Source organism: Lithobates pipiens, unplaced genomic scaffold (assembly GCF_037356315.1).
Source record: "Lithobates pipiens isolate NorthernLeopardFrog02 unplaced genomic scaffold, aLitPip1_a1.2 Scaffold_13, whole genome shotgun sequence".
NCBI lineage: Eukaryota > Metazoa > Chordata > Amphibia > Anura > Ranidae > Lithobates > Lithobates pipiens.
In genome coordinates, this window is record NW_027507718.1 from 165,236,851 (window position 1) to 165,252,185 (window position 15,335).

Sequence of the window (15,335 nt, forward strand, 5' to 3'; positions counted from 1 at the left end):
TGTCAGGTCAGTGTCACTAAGTGCAGTTTTTAGATTTTTCACTGATCACTGTACTGGTGTCACTTGTGCTAGGGCAGTTAGTGGCAGTTATTAGTAGGCCTGGGCCTTTATGTGTCTGTGTGTACATGTGTCTGTATGTGTACGTGTGTGTGTGTGTACATGTGTCTGTATGTGTGCATGTACTCATGTGTGTGCATGCATGTGTCTGTATGTGTGCATGTATACATGTGTATGCATTTGTTTGTATGTGGGCGTGTATGTGTGTGTGTGTGTGTGTGTGTTACTTTTAATCCTGACTCCCCTATTCCTGTACCAACAGAACTGCTTTTTTTGTTTGTAAAAGCATCAAAGACTGCTGCTCCTTTGAAAACCAATCCATGCTCATGCACACAGTTGTGAGGTGATTGCAGTGCAGCCCCATTCACCCTGGGTTTACCTCCAGCTGCAGCCACAGCATCTGTTCACCCCCAGCTGCTGCCTCTACAGCTAAAGGGGGAACAGCTGTGGGTGGTAAAAACAGTTAAACCATGTGGTTTTACTCCCCCCCCCCCGCCCAACCTGACATGTGAACAAGCCCTTGGTTCACATCTGTGTGCATGACTGCAGTGTAGGGCAGCCCATTAATTTCAATTGGCTTCCCTACCCGCAGAAATGCACTGAAAGAAGTCCCTAACCCCAGTTATAAAAATTAATAAGCTGCTTGTTTGCAATTGTGGTTCACTGACTAATGTGCAAGTACTAGGGCAGACCCTATTACTCCCATAAATTTAATATTTAATTGATAAATACCTGCAAAACTTTTCATTGTGACATAATCACCAGAGTCGATGTCTGATCTTGTAAATTTCTCCAGATTTACAATTGGAGGTCGAGCTGGTTTCCTTGGCTTGAGTCCCAGAACAGCTTCACTTGGCAAAACTTTTAACCTTGGGGGGTTCGACTTTTCAAATTTTGCCTTATTAGTTGTTACAGCATTAGCATGAATATTTGCAGTATTTGTATAATGTGAAATGTTCACAGATGGCTTTGGTACGGGTAAAGGTTTAACAACAGGCAATGAAGGCCTTTTGAGAGATGCTTCTTGATGGCTTGCAGAGTTCCTTCGAAATGAGAAACTTTGATGTGATTGTAGATGATTCCCTGCGGCCTTGAAAGGGTCACTCTTGGGTGAATTTGCTAATTCTGGAGAAGATATAGCTTTAGGTACTGGCTTCTGGAAAAATCGGTCATTTGCAAGCTGAATATTTGGTTTTGCTGGTATAACAGGTTTTGCTCCAGGTCGTGGATGCGTAATAGGCCTAGCACCCGGATTTTCTCCAAGCTCCCGCTGAAATTTTGATTGAATATCTTTGAAGCTGTCACGGTGCTCCTATAAAATGAATTATTTTAAAATTATTATACATATAATAGGTTGTTAAAGTTATGCCTGCAGTAACTGCCAATGAACTATTGTACAGGTGAAGTAAATATACTTCAGATTGTAGATTTAAGCATGGCTTTTTTTAATGACCTTTTCAACTAGTAAAAAATTATTGTTTAGCTGATCATTTACTGATTTTCTGCTGTCTAGATATACCGTTTCCCCCCCCCCCCCCCCCCAAAATAAGACCTATCGTTATTTTCCAGGAGGGCTGCAATATAAGCCCTACCCCAAAAATAAACCCTAGTTTAAAATGCTTGTAAAATCCTATAACCCACTCTATTACAGTAGTACATAATGTACAATGTGTGTGTTTCTGTAATATAAATGCAGGAAGAGAGCCCCTGTGGGTCACAGAAGCGCAAAGCGGTGCTATAACGAAGGTATTTGGCACAATTATATTACAGAAACACACACATTGTACATTATATACTACTGTAAGAGAGTGGATTTTAGGATTGCATAAGCATTTTAACTCAGTTCTCACTGGGGATTCCTATCAGGCAGGGAAAGAGAGGGGGAGAGAAGACAACACATTACATGGTAAGACCTACCCCGAAAATAAGCCCTACTGTGTCTTTTGTTGCCAAAATGAATATAAGACCCGGGCTTACTTTTAGGGAAACACAATATGTTTCAGTTAAAATTTCAATAGGAAATACAGATATCAGTAACATTGCTGTATTTATATTTTGACTAATGTTAAAGTCACCAGTTTCAGTTGGTGAACCATGATACTTATTGGGTACCTGAAACAGTAATTTCTGTCCCTTGTCTTAATTCACACTTCTCGCACATTGAACATATTTGACACACTACAGATGAAGATTTTGTACTGTATTAAAATGCTCCCTGCATCCAGTCTTCAGTTTAAACTAAATATAGCGGATGCCTACTAAATGTTAATGAATGCTATCACATGTGCCTGGATTTAAGTTTTTATAATTTTTCCCTAATGACTAAAAGTCCAAGAGTTTCTACATATGCTATAAACACAAATATAATAACTTGGCATTTACTATCCAAGCTAAAGTGTATCTATGGTCAAATTTAAAATCATATATTAATTTCCACATTGTATTGTAATTAATTATAGCCTACTCTTTCCATCTGCCTCATACCAGCTTTAATTTAACAGGGAGGATTTCCTATGCAGAATCATGTGTGTGTCTGTGTGTGTGTGTGTGTGTGTGTGTGTATGTATATGTATGTATATATATATATATATATATATATATATATATATATATATATATATATATATATATATACACATATACACATATACACATACACATACATCACACACACACAGACACATACACACAGACACATACACATATATATATATATATATATATATATATATATATATCTATATATCACACACACACAGACACATGTTTCTGCACAGGGGGCATGCGCACCGCCAGGCCACTTCTGCTGTGAATGTAAACAAGGCAGATCACTGTTCTGACAGGGGAGAAAGCATTCTGTGCAAAGCAGGGACTAGAATCCATCTCTTCCCCTAGTGAAAGCACAACACTGTTTACACAAAAAACACTGGCTAGGCACACAGTTAACCCTTTGATCATCCTAGATGTTTAACCCCTTCCCATCCAGAGCCATTAGTACAGTGACAGTGCATATTTTTTATATTAGTATTAGTGTCAATGGTTTCTGCAAAGTTTCAGTTAGTGTCCTGTTGTCCATCGGAAGATTGCAGTCCCGCTATAAGTAGCTAATAGCTGCCATTACTAGTATAAAAATGCCATACATATATCACCGATTTGTAGACACTATAACCTAAACCAATCAATATACGCTTATTGTGAAAAATATTTTACCAAAAACATGTAGCAGAATACATAGCCTCCATTTATGAAGAAATTTGATTCTTAAAACATTTTTATTGGATCTGTTTTATAGCAGAAAATAAAAAATATTATTTTTTTTTTTTAAATGGTCAGCTTTTTTTTTGTTTATAGTGCAGTGGTTAATATGAATGATCTTTAAGTTTGAAATCTTACTTTTTGAAGAATGCCATACATTTTTTATCATCAACAATGTAATAACAATACAGTATAGATCTAGCCTGCAGCAAATGGAGAACAGTTGTATGTCATAAGCCCCCCTGCCCCCAAAGCACCCACCCCCATGTTTAGGCATGTGGCCTGTGGTCCTGGGGTATGGTCCAGGAGGGGGGGGCTGCTTGTTCCCCCCCCCCCCTTCCCTGATCTGCCACGCTATACGCTCGGATAAGGGTCTGGCATGAATTTTAGAGGGGACCATATGCCTTTTTTTTGCATGGGGTTTTCCCTCAAAATCCATAATAAACCGGGGGGGGGCACCCCTAATTATTATTTATTTAATTTTTTTGGTGTGGGGTTACCCTTCAAGATCCTCAGAGCACAAGTGCATACCACAAGTGGGATCAATTAGGATGATGATCTTCCTTGAATGCGCCTCCCATTCAAATCAGTGGGATGAAATCATGCCCAAGTCAGACCAAAGTAGTGCTGGAAGCATTTTCAAAGTGGGACCAACACAAGTCAGACCAGTTAAGACGGCTCTCATAGGGAGTCCACTCCATGTGAAAGGGGTCTTATCAGGAGTGCCTGTCCATTAGGGGCACCACACCCCTGCAGAGGGCCGGACCCATACTTTTTTTTCAAACCACATAATTAGAGCCTGAGGTTCTAATTGGCTTGAAAATGGTTGGGCTTGGGGCACAGAGCATTGCACCTCAAACCCACCCGCTTGTGACAATAGCAAATGAATATACACTATTATCTTCCAGATTCTCCTCCTGGCCAATCAGGATGGATCGGGTTGGCCGGGAGGAGAAGCTGAGGAAGCTGTGAGGGGGTGAGTACAGGGGAGGGGGGGCCATCACCGTGGAGAGGCTGAGTGCGGGTGGACCTGGGGGGGAATTTGTTTAACGCTTTTTAAACTTTTTTACAGTTACATTTAATTTTTTAATTTTTTTTGGGGGTGGGGTCTTTGGTGAGATATCATATCTAAACATATCCCCGTATCTTTTTTTGAGACAGAGAAAGGGACTGAAAATAGTCAATTTCTCTGGAGCATTTTACTTGAATGAATAAGGAATCTGTAAAGAGATTCCTTTTTATTCATAAAATGACAGCCTGATACATAGTAACACTTGTGGTTTACTATGTACCAGCTGTCAGTGGACATAGGAGCAATCGCTACAGGGGGGCTTGGTAAACAATGTTTACCAAGCCACAACTTCACCGCCACCTCCACAACCCCCCCGCGTGCTTTCCAGCCTGACAGCTCGACAGAGCTTAGTGTGAGCAGAAGCTGCAGGTGGTGAGAGGGGAAAGAGGGATGCAGCTCTGATAAGACAAGGATCGAGGGTGCGGGGGCAGTACAGGGGGTGATCTGACTGGCGGGGGGACACATCTGGCTACAGCGTACACATCTTTTGAAGGCTATTTCCAGCAGGATAATGCACCATGTCGCAAAGCTCAAATCATCTCAAATTGGTTTCTTGAACATGAACTGTATTCCATTTGCCTCCAAAGTCATCAGAGTTCAATCCAAAAGAGCACCTTTGGGATGTGGAATGGGAGATTCGGATCATGAGTGCGCAGCCGACAAATGTGCAGCTTCTGCATGATGCTAGCATGTCAATATGGACCAAAATATCTGAGGAGTGTTTCCAACACCTTATTGTATCTATGCCACAAAGAATTAAGGCAGTTCTGAAGGCAAAAGGAGATCCAACTTGGTACTAGCAAGGTGTACACAATAATGTGGCCGAGAGTATATATTGTAATACAATGTAATCGATATGCCCTAAAATACAAAAATGTCTTTATTTCTACATTTTTGGGCTGAAGTATGCCCGTCATGTGACTAGAATCTCCCTGTTTCTTGAAACAAATGGTGGTTGGTGGGCGTGTACACTAAGAGCTAGAAATGTCACTTTCGAGAGAAGTCACTCATAAGGGAACATTAGAAAGCTATGGATCATGGATGGGGTAGAGTGGGGAAGATGGGGCTGGCAAAAAAAAACAGGGCTGGGTGGATGCGGCTGGACTGGGTGGGACTGGTCGGCAACAAAGAACAGACCGACAACACAACTAGGAAGTGTTACTTATGCCGCATACACGCGATCAGATTATCCGTCCGTGTGTGGGCTCCGGCAGACGTTTTGTTCCCAAAAGTCGGGATTTAGAAAGAAGTCTTGACTCAAAATTGTCCGCCGGACTGCCGAGTCCACCCGTCTGTGTGCTAGTCAGCCAGACTTTTGAAATGAACGGACTTGCCCACACACGGAGTAAAGTCCATTAATTTTGAACGTGGCTCCAGGAAGACGGGACTAGAGAAGGAAGTGAATGTCGTCGTCTCCATCAGCGAGATTGACACCTCGTGAGCCCCGTCGCCTGGTATGGATTTAAAGGGGAACCCCTGCGGCGAAAAGACGATGTGGGGGTCACCCCAAAGTCTATAGCAAACCCTTATTCAAGCACGCAGCCTGGACAGTCAGGAAAGGGGGTGGGGACGAGCGAGCGCCCCCCCTCCTGAGCTGTACCAGGCCACGTGCTCTCAATATGGGAGGGTGCTTTGGAGAAGGGGGCCCTGCGGCCCCCCCACCCCAAAGCACCTTGTCCCCATGTTGATGAGGACAAGAGCCTCTTCCCGGAGGATGCTGGGACTGTGACATCATAAGGGACGGGGTCACCATGTGAAATCACCCGGTGACCCCGTTCCTTATGCCTATATAAGTCGCCGCACAACACGTCTCTGCCATTACGGCCAGAGAGAGCGTTGTGTCAACTTCGGAAGGAAGAAGAAGAAGAAAAAGAAGGCGACAGCGACATGACCAGGCCAACGCTAGTAAAAGAGCTGCAAGAAGGTTGGTCACCCCCTCCTCCTCAAAAAACTTTACTCCCTTGGTCTTTATGACTGAGCTCTTCGGTGGCTCTGATCCTACCTATCCCAATGCACCTTCAGTGTCACTTACAATTCTACTTCCTTCTCTCCTTTTCCCTTCTCTGTCGGGGTCCCCCAAGGTTCTGTTCTTGGACCTCTCGAATTTTCAATCTACACCTCTTTCCTGGGTCAGCTGATTGCCTCACAGGTGTCAGTGCTGGGCTCAGCCCTTCCTTCTCTGAGCTGGCTGCTTAGCTGTCACCTAACTGCCAGCTCCCATCTCTCCATAGTGACTCACCTGTTGATGATATCCTGCTCGTCAGTACTGCCTACTTAAGCTGTCCAGTCCAGGTGACTGTTCATTGATGCTGCCTTTGAATCAAAGCACTCTATTCGGCTGCAGCTACGTGACACTCCACTTCCCATTGAGGCTCTACAGCCTGCCCATGTGACTCATGAGACTGTTCCTTTGTCCATGGCCTCAGGTGCTCTTCACCATGAGATAATCCAATTCCAAGTTATTTCCTCACTCAGGTTTCCGCTGGTTATTGGTTATCCTTGGTTATAGAGGCACAACCCCTCTTTTGATTGGCTCCATGCTGAGGTTCTCTCTTGGTCAACACAATGCAGTGAGACATGTTTCCTGAAGGTATCCAAGGTCCTGTGCACCTCTTCACTCTTCTCCCTGCCGGAGGAGTACCGCAATTTTAGCAATGCCTTTGACAAGGGTCAAGCCAGTAGTTTTCCTCCACACTGGTCTTATGATTGTGCAATTGACCTTCAACCTGGTGCCATACCTCCTCGTGGCCGGGTTTACCCCTTGTCGGTCTTGGAGTATAAGGCCATGGAGGAGTATGTTGCAGACGGACTTTCTCAAGGTTTCATCCGCAAATCCTCATCTCCTGCTGGTGCTGGTTTCTTCTTTGTGAAGAAGAAGAGTGGTGAACTGAGACCTTGTATAGATTATAGAGATCTCAATCGTGTCACGATTAAGAATGCCTACCCGATTCCATTGATTACAGAGTTATTTGACCGCCTCAAGGGAGCAACGGTTTTCACGAAGCGGCATACAGTCTTGTGCGCATTAAGGCGAGCGACGAGTGGAAAATTACGTTTAATACCAGAACAGGCGATTATGAGTACCTGGTAATGCCTTTTGGCCTTTGTAACGCCCCGGCAGTTTTCCAGGAATTTATTAACATTGTCCTCCAAGATTTGTTGCAGTTATGTGTGGGGGTTTATCTTGATGATATCCTCATATTTTCCAAGTCCCTGGAGAGCCACCACACAGATGTCTGTCGTGTGCTGCAGAAACTAAGAGAGAACAATCTCTATTGTAAACTGGAGAAGTGCAAGTTCCATCGTGAACAGGTTACATTCCTGGGCTATGTCATTTCCACTGCTGGTTTTTCGATGGACCCAGAGAAACTTTCGGCAGTCCTACAGTGGCCTTGACCCATGGGTTTACGTCCTCTGCAGCGTTTCCAGGGCTTTGCCAACTACTATCGGAAGTTTATTCGTAACTTCTCGTCTCTGGTCAAGCCCCTGACTGATATGACCAGAAAAGACGGTAATCCACAGAGTTGGTCTCTGGAGTCCATTAAGGCCTTTGAGACTCTCAAGGCTGCCTTTGTTTCTGCTCCTGTGTTGGTACATCCTGATCCTAAGTTGCCTCTAGAAGTTGATGCTTCTGAGACTGTAGTTGGCGCCCTTCTGTCTCAACGTCTTAACTCTGAGAGTGCTATGCATCCGTGTGGCTACTTTTCCAAGAAATTGTCACCTGCTGAGTGCAATTTTGAGATTGGTGACAGAGAGCTGTTGGCGATCATTTTAGCCCTGAAAGAATGGAGACATCTCCTTGAAGGTACCACTGTGCCGGTTCTTATTCTTACTGACCATAAGAATCTTACATTCTTGTCTGAGCGCCTGTCTCCCAGAAGGGCGTGATGGGCTCTTTTCTTGTCGAGTTTTAATTACATTGTCTCATTCTTACCCGGTACTAAGAATGTAAGGGCTGATGCCTTGTCACAACAATTTTCCTCCACTTCCAAGTCGGAGTCGGTTCCGGTGATTCCTCCTGATCGTATCTTGGCTACGGTTCGCACCAGTCTTACTTCTCCTTTGGGTGACAAAATTCTTCCTGCTCCTCCTGAGAAACCTTGGGACCGATGCTTTGTCCCAGAGAGTTTCTGTACTGCCGTGCTCCAGACTTATCATTCTCCCAAGGCAGCTGGCCATCTCCTGGGAAGAATCTACTAATTTGGGCCATTTCCGAACAATTCTAGTGGCCTAGTCTATGGGCTGATGTTACTGCCTTCGTAGCTGCCTGTTCCATGTGTGCTCAGAGTAAGACTCCATGACACCTTCCAGTGGGCCTCCTACAACCTATACCCAATGGAGAGAAGCCCTGGACCCACCTGTCAATGGATTTCATTGTGGAGTTGCCCAACTCCCAAGGCAACACTGTTATCCTTATGTAGCAAATAAAAATAAACATTATATGCAGTATACTGTATCCAGTTTAGCTAGATCTCGCTGCAGACCGTTCCTGTTGATCTGTTCCTAATATACTACAGGCAGGCAGTTCATTCAGTTAGCTGCAGTATATTCAGTACTGTATCCTGTGCAGCTAGATCTCGCTGCAGACCGTTCCTATTGTTTTGTTTCTAATATACTACAGGCAGGCAGTTCATTCAGTTAGCTGCAGTACATTCAGTATACTGTATCCAGTTTAGCTAGATCTCTCTGCAGACCGTTCCTGTTGTTCTGTTCCTAATATACTACAGGCAGGCAGTTCATTCAGTTAGCTGCAGTATATATTGAGTACTGTTTCCTGTGCAGCTAGATCTCACTGCAGACCATTCCTGCTGTTCTGTTCCTAATATACTACAGGCAGTTCATTCAGTTAGCTGCAGTGTATTCAGTACTGTATCCTGTGCAGCTAGATCTCGCTGCAGACCGTTCCTGTTCTGTTCCTAATATACTACAGGCAGGCAGTTGATTCAGTTAGCTGCAGTATATTTAGTACTGTATCCTGTGCAGCTAGATCTCGCTGAAGACCGTTCCTGCTGTTCTGTTCGTAATATACTACAGGCAGTTCATTCAGTTAGCTGCAGTATATTCATTATACTGTATCCAATTTAGCTAGATCTTACTGCAGACCGTTCCTGTTCTGTTCCTAATATACTACAGGCAGGCAGTTGATTCAGTTAACTACAGTATATATTGAGTACTGTTTTACGTGCAGCTAGATCTCACTGCAGACCGTTCCTGTTCTGTTCGTAATATGCTACAGGCAGGCAGTTCATTCGGTTAGCTGCATTATATGCAGTATACTGTATCCAGTTTAGCTAGATCTCGCTGCAGACCGTTCCTGTTGATCTGTTCCTAATATACTAGAGGAAGGCAGTTGATTCAGTTAGCTGCAGTATATTCAGTACTTTATCCTGTGCAGCTAGATCTCACTGCAGACCGCTCCTTTTGTTCTGTTCCTAATATACTACAGACAGGCAGTTGATTCATTTAGCTGCAGTATATTCAGTACTGCACCCTGTGCAGCTAGATCTTGCTGCAGACCGTTCCTGCTGTTCTGTTCCTAATATACTACAGGCAGGCAGTTCATTCAGTTAGCTGCAGTAAATTCAGTACTGTATGCTGTGCAGCTAGATCTCACTGCAGACCGTTCCTTTTGTTCTGTTCCTAATATACTACAGACAGGCAGTTGATTCATTTAGCTGCAGTATATTCAGTACTGCACCCTGTGCAGCTAGATCTTGCTGCAGACCGTTCCTGCTGTTCTTTTCGTAATATACTGCAGGCAGTTTATTCAGTTAGCTGCAGTATATTTAGTACCGTAACCTGTGCATCTAGATCTTGCTGCAGACTGTTCCTGCTGTTCTTTTCGTAATATACTGCAGGCAGTTCATTCAGTTAGCTGCAGTATATTTAGTACCGTAACCTGTGCATCTAGATCTTGCTGCAGACTGTTCCTGTTGTTCTGTTCCTAATATACTACACGCAGGCAGTTCATTCAGTTAGCTGCAGTATATTCAGTACTGTATCCTGTGCAGCTAGATCTCGCTACAGACCGTTCCTGTTGTTCTGTTCCTAATATACTACAGGCAGGCAGTTCATTCAGTTAGCTGCAGTATATTCAGTAGTGTATCCTGCGCAGCTGGATCTCACTGCAGATCGTTCCTGTTCTCTTCCTAATATACTACAGGCAGGCAGTTCATTCATTCAGTTAGCTGCAGTAAATTCAGTACTGTATGCTGTGCAGCTAGATCTCACTGCAGATCGTTCCTTTTGTTCTGTTCCTAATATGCTACAGACAGGCAGTTGATTCATTTAGCTGCAGTATATTCAGTACTCCAGAAACGAGAGGCAGATGATCACAGGCCACTAAAAGAGGGCAAGCAGGCTCTGTGTCTACAGCCAACATTGCTGGTCGTGGACACGGTGCATCCTCAACACGTGGCCATGGGTCACAGTTGTCCTTTTTTTCAACAGCTGGCCGTGTTTAGTTATAACATGCAGAAGAGTAGGTAGATTGGATGACCAAGCCGTCATCCTCTGTCACCAAGGGCTCAGAGTACTTTGGCTGCCAATGTGGCCTATTCCATTGGCTCAATGTCATCAGTCGCTCCTTCCCTAGCCCCACCATCATGCCCTGAGGAGTCCCCCGAACTGTTCGACCACAGTGTTGGTTACATGCTGCAGGATGATGTGCAGCGTTTTGAAGGCTCCGATGATGGTACCCAGAGGAAGGCAGTAACATGAGCACAGAGAGAGGTGGTGCCCAAGAAGGACAACAAACTGGCAGCCAAGTTCCCCTAAAGCATACTGCCAGGTTTGCTCCAGTGACAAGGAGGAAGGGGATGATGAGGTCACTGACTCTACGTGGGTGCCTGATAGGAGTGAGGAGGAGGATGAGGCACATCTCCAATGAGGCAGGATGCCCTCCAGGGGCCAGATTAAGGGCAGCCACCCCACTGCATCACACCGAAGAGCTCCGCATGTGCAGAGTACTGCTGACTCCCCGCATATTTTGAAAAGTTCTTTGGTGTGGACTTTTTTGATCCATGTGCAGCAGATCGCACCGTTGCTGTTTGCAACATATGTCTGAAGCATATCAAGCATGGCCAAAACAGCAGCCTCTTGGGCACCACATGCTTGAAAAGACAAATGTCGACCTCCCATGCAGTCCGTTGGCAACAGTACTTAAAAGACCCACACCAAAGAACAAGGCAGACCTCTCCTTGCTCCTCATCAGTTGGAATTAGGTGTGCCAAGTACTTGCGGGCAATCTGCTATCGCTACACCAACATCCGATTGTAGCAGGCAAATTTCCCTATCCAGTTGCTAAACCGGCAAAAGAAATCCGGTCCCAGCCATCCACATGCCCAGCAGCTGAATGCTAGCTTGACTAAATTGCTAGCACTCCAACTGCTGCTTTTTCAGCTGGTAGACTCTGCGCCCTTTCGTGAATTTGTGGAATGTTTTTTTCACGGAAGGCGATTACGGGTCTCTACGAGCATGTGGAAGGCAATGTCTTGGCCTCACTGGACAGGGCGGTCAGCGGTAAGGTGCATATTACTGCTGACTCATGGTCCAGCAGGCATGGACAGGGACGTTGCCTATCTTTCACGGTGCATTGGGTGACTCTTCTGGCAGCTGGAAAGGATGCAGGACAAGGTGCAGTAGTGTTGGAGCTTGTTCCGCCGCTACGCCTCCAAAATGCTACTAGTGGTGATTCTGACACACCTCTCTTCTCCACCCCCTCTTCTTCTTCCTCCATGTCCTCTTCCTCTATAGATTTGTCTTTGGAACCAGCGGTGGTCCGTAGGCGTTGAAGGGTCTACGCAAGCACTCAGGCAAAAAGATGTCATGCAGTGCTTGAGCTGGTGTGCTTAGGGGACAGGAGCCACACTGGGGCAGAGATTCTGTCAGATCTGAAAGGGGCAACTCAGAGGTATTGACGCCATGCTAGCAATGGCACCAACCTCCTCTCTGCCCTCCGACAGGGACACTTTACCCATGTTCCCTGTTTGGCTCACGTCCTCACATGGGTTGTAAACCCTTACAATGCACTTTCACCTACAGGTAAGCCTAGATTAAGGCTTACGTGTAGGTGCTGTAAATATCTCCTAAACCTACATGGTTTAGGAGATATTTACAGTTCCTCGTAAGAAGGGTCACGGCGTGCCTTTTTATTAAACAACATGTCGTGACTGGCAGCCCCCGCGCGCACGCGTGGGATTGGTGTCACGTGACTTCGGCCAGTCACAGAGCCAGAGTCCTTGACCACAGAACGAATATGGACGCTTCCAGTCGGCGATGAAATTGAGGACATTGCTGGCTCCTGTGTCAAGTAAGTGACACATAATGGGCTACCATGCGAAGCATAGTAGCCCATTATGCTTTGCCTTTGCAGGGAAACAAAGAGGAAGTAAACCCATCAACATTCAGGTAGAAACCTATGAAATAATGCACAGGCCTTTGCACACTTGAAAAATTGGTCTAATATTGTAATATAATGTTTGTTATTATTAGATTATATTTTTGTATTATTTTGTCTAAGATTTGTTATTTTCAATGTATCATACATGCAGTGCCTGATAAAAGTTCTCATGAGGAAGCCATCATTATGGCGAAACATGTATGGTTATTTCTGACAACAAATGTTGATTTTTAAATGTTTCAAATAACATTTTTAGATTTTTTAAAATATATTATGTCTTTTTGTGTTTTGACACCTTAAAAATCCCATCTTTGTTCTTTTTTATGTAATTTTCAATTAACCACTTTCCGACTGGCGCACGCCGATGTACGTCAGCACAATAGCACGGATAGGCAAATGGGCGTACCTGTACGTCCCTTTAAATTTGCTGCCGTGCCATCGCGTGGCATCATATAAGGTCCAGTCAGGATAACTGAACCACCGCCCAGCTGTCATTTGGCTATAAGCTGGGCGGTAGGTGGTTGAAAGCCCCAGTAACCCTTCATATGAAAGCAAACATTTCATTCCAAAATTCCATTATCCCCTGCCACCAAAGATACACAGTACCCATATGATCACATACCCTAAAACAGAAAGGAGATTTTTGTGTGTAATTTTGAAAGATGGTGTGGAACTAGATACATCTAGTTACATAGTTATATAGTAGGTGAGGTTGAAAAAAGACACAAATCCATCAAGTCCAACCTATGTGTGTGATTATATGTCAGTATATATCCCTGTATGTTGCAGTCGTTTAGGTGCTTATCTAATAGTTTTTTTTTTAAACCATCGATGCCCCCCACTGAAACCACCACCTGCGGAAGGGAATTCCACATCTGTGTCACTCCCAAAGTTAAGAACCCTCTATGCAGTTTAAGGTTAAACCTCTTTTCTTATCATTTTGATGAGTGGCCACGTGTCTTATTAAACTCCCTTCCGCAAAAAAAAGTTTTATCCCTATTGTGGGGTCACCAGTATGGTATTTGTAAATTGAAATCAGCTTTAAGCAACACTTGCTGTGACAGGTAATGCTTCTTTGCCTCTTAATCCCGCGTACACACAACCAGACTTTCTGGCAGACTAGGTACATTCCGATCGTGTGTGGGATAATCCGATAGTTTTTCATTAAAAAAATCAGACCGACCTAGAAATAGAACATGTTTCAAATCTATCCAACGGACTCAATTCCTATTGGCAAAACCATTCGTCTGTATGCTGGTCTGCCCGATACGACGCAAGGGAAACTATTGGCTACTGGCTATTGAACTTCCTTTTTTAGTCCCGCCTCACATCATCACGTTCAAAATGAACGGACTTTCGAATGGACTTCGTGTGTGGCCAAATCCGTTCGTTCGGAAAGTTCATCGGAACTCCGCCGAAAGTCCATCGGGAAGACCGTCGGACTTAGTCTGCTGGAAAGTCCTGTCAGGCATAACAGTTCCTTCAACCTCCTTTAAGGAGGTATGCTGACAGAGTCGAGGAATAAGAAGGGCCAGTAGTGAGACACTGAACAAGGTGCTGGTCCTAGTGGTCTGTCGCACTTAATTCACCAAAGATGCCTTTTTCCAAACGTAAATTATTTACACACTAGTACTAAAAACTAAACAACCTGCAAATAACAGACATTTCTGAAGTAATTTTGAAAAAAAAAAATATTTAAATGTTTGCAAGGAGCAACATCAGAACATTAATACTTTTGTAGCCTAATTACTTTAATAATCCACAGCTATACATTAGTAACGGAGCGATCTGGAAGCACAAGCAAGATTGTTGGCAAGATATTCCTGATTACTGCATATGTCATTATTGTGGGTCCAGAGCTGCCCAACTTTAACTGGTTGCTGACTGCCGGCCGTCAAATGATGGCCAGGTGCCGCACCTATTGTGGCGAGAGGCCATCATATGACGTCCTCCCGTTTAAACAGGGAATGCACACGATCACGGAGACACCGCTCGCCACTGAGGGGGGTGAACAGCCATTGAAGTCACGTCCGATCACAGATGGTTACACCCCCACTGTGCACGGCTCGTGCGTGCTGTCACGCTGCATGTGCATGGCGGTGACGACTTGTTCCCGGAAACACTGCTCGTCACCGACGCTGGTAAACAGCCATTGACTGGCTGTTTACCCACTTGATCAGCTGTGATCCTTTCACAGCCGATCACTAAATGTAAACAAACCGCGGTAACGAGATGTTACCGGGTTCTCCTCCTCACACACCGATCGTGTGTGAGGAGGAGATTGTGGTAATATTTCGTTACCGCTTACAGTACACACAAATCACACTGATTGCCCCCCCCCAATAAAGAGGACCCGTCACCACCCATCATAGTACCTGTCACGCACAGTCCATCAGAGTATCCGAGTACCTGTCACAGTCCATCAGAGTACCCGAGTACCCGTCACAGCCCATCAGAGTACCAGAGTACCCGTCACAGCCCATCAGAGTACCAGAGTACCCGTCACAGCCCATCAGAGTACCAGAGTACCCGTCACAGCCCATCAGAGTA

General features: G+C 44.7%; 1 protein-coding gene across 1 annotated transcript in view; it reads right to left on the reverse strand.

Annotated features, from left to right (window-relative positions):
- LOC143974426 (FYN-binding protein 1-like) overlaps window positions 1–15,335 on the reverse strand; it is a 449,689-nt gene that overhangs the window by 335,612 nt on the left and 98,742 nt on the right. Inside the window, exon 2 of the mRNA XM_077475803.1 lies at window positions 790–1,369. Within this exon, the coding sequence (XP_077331929.1) occupies window positions 790–1,369 (580 nt within the window). The remainder of the gene's footprint in view (window positions 1–789; window positions 1,370–15,335) is intronic.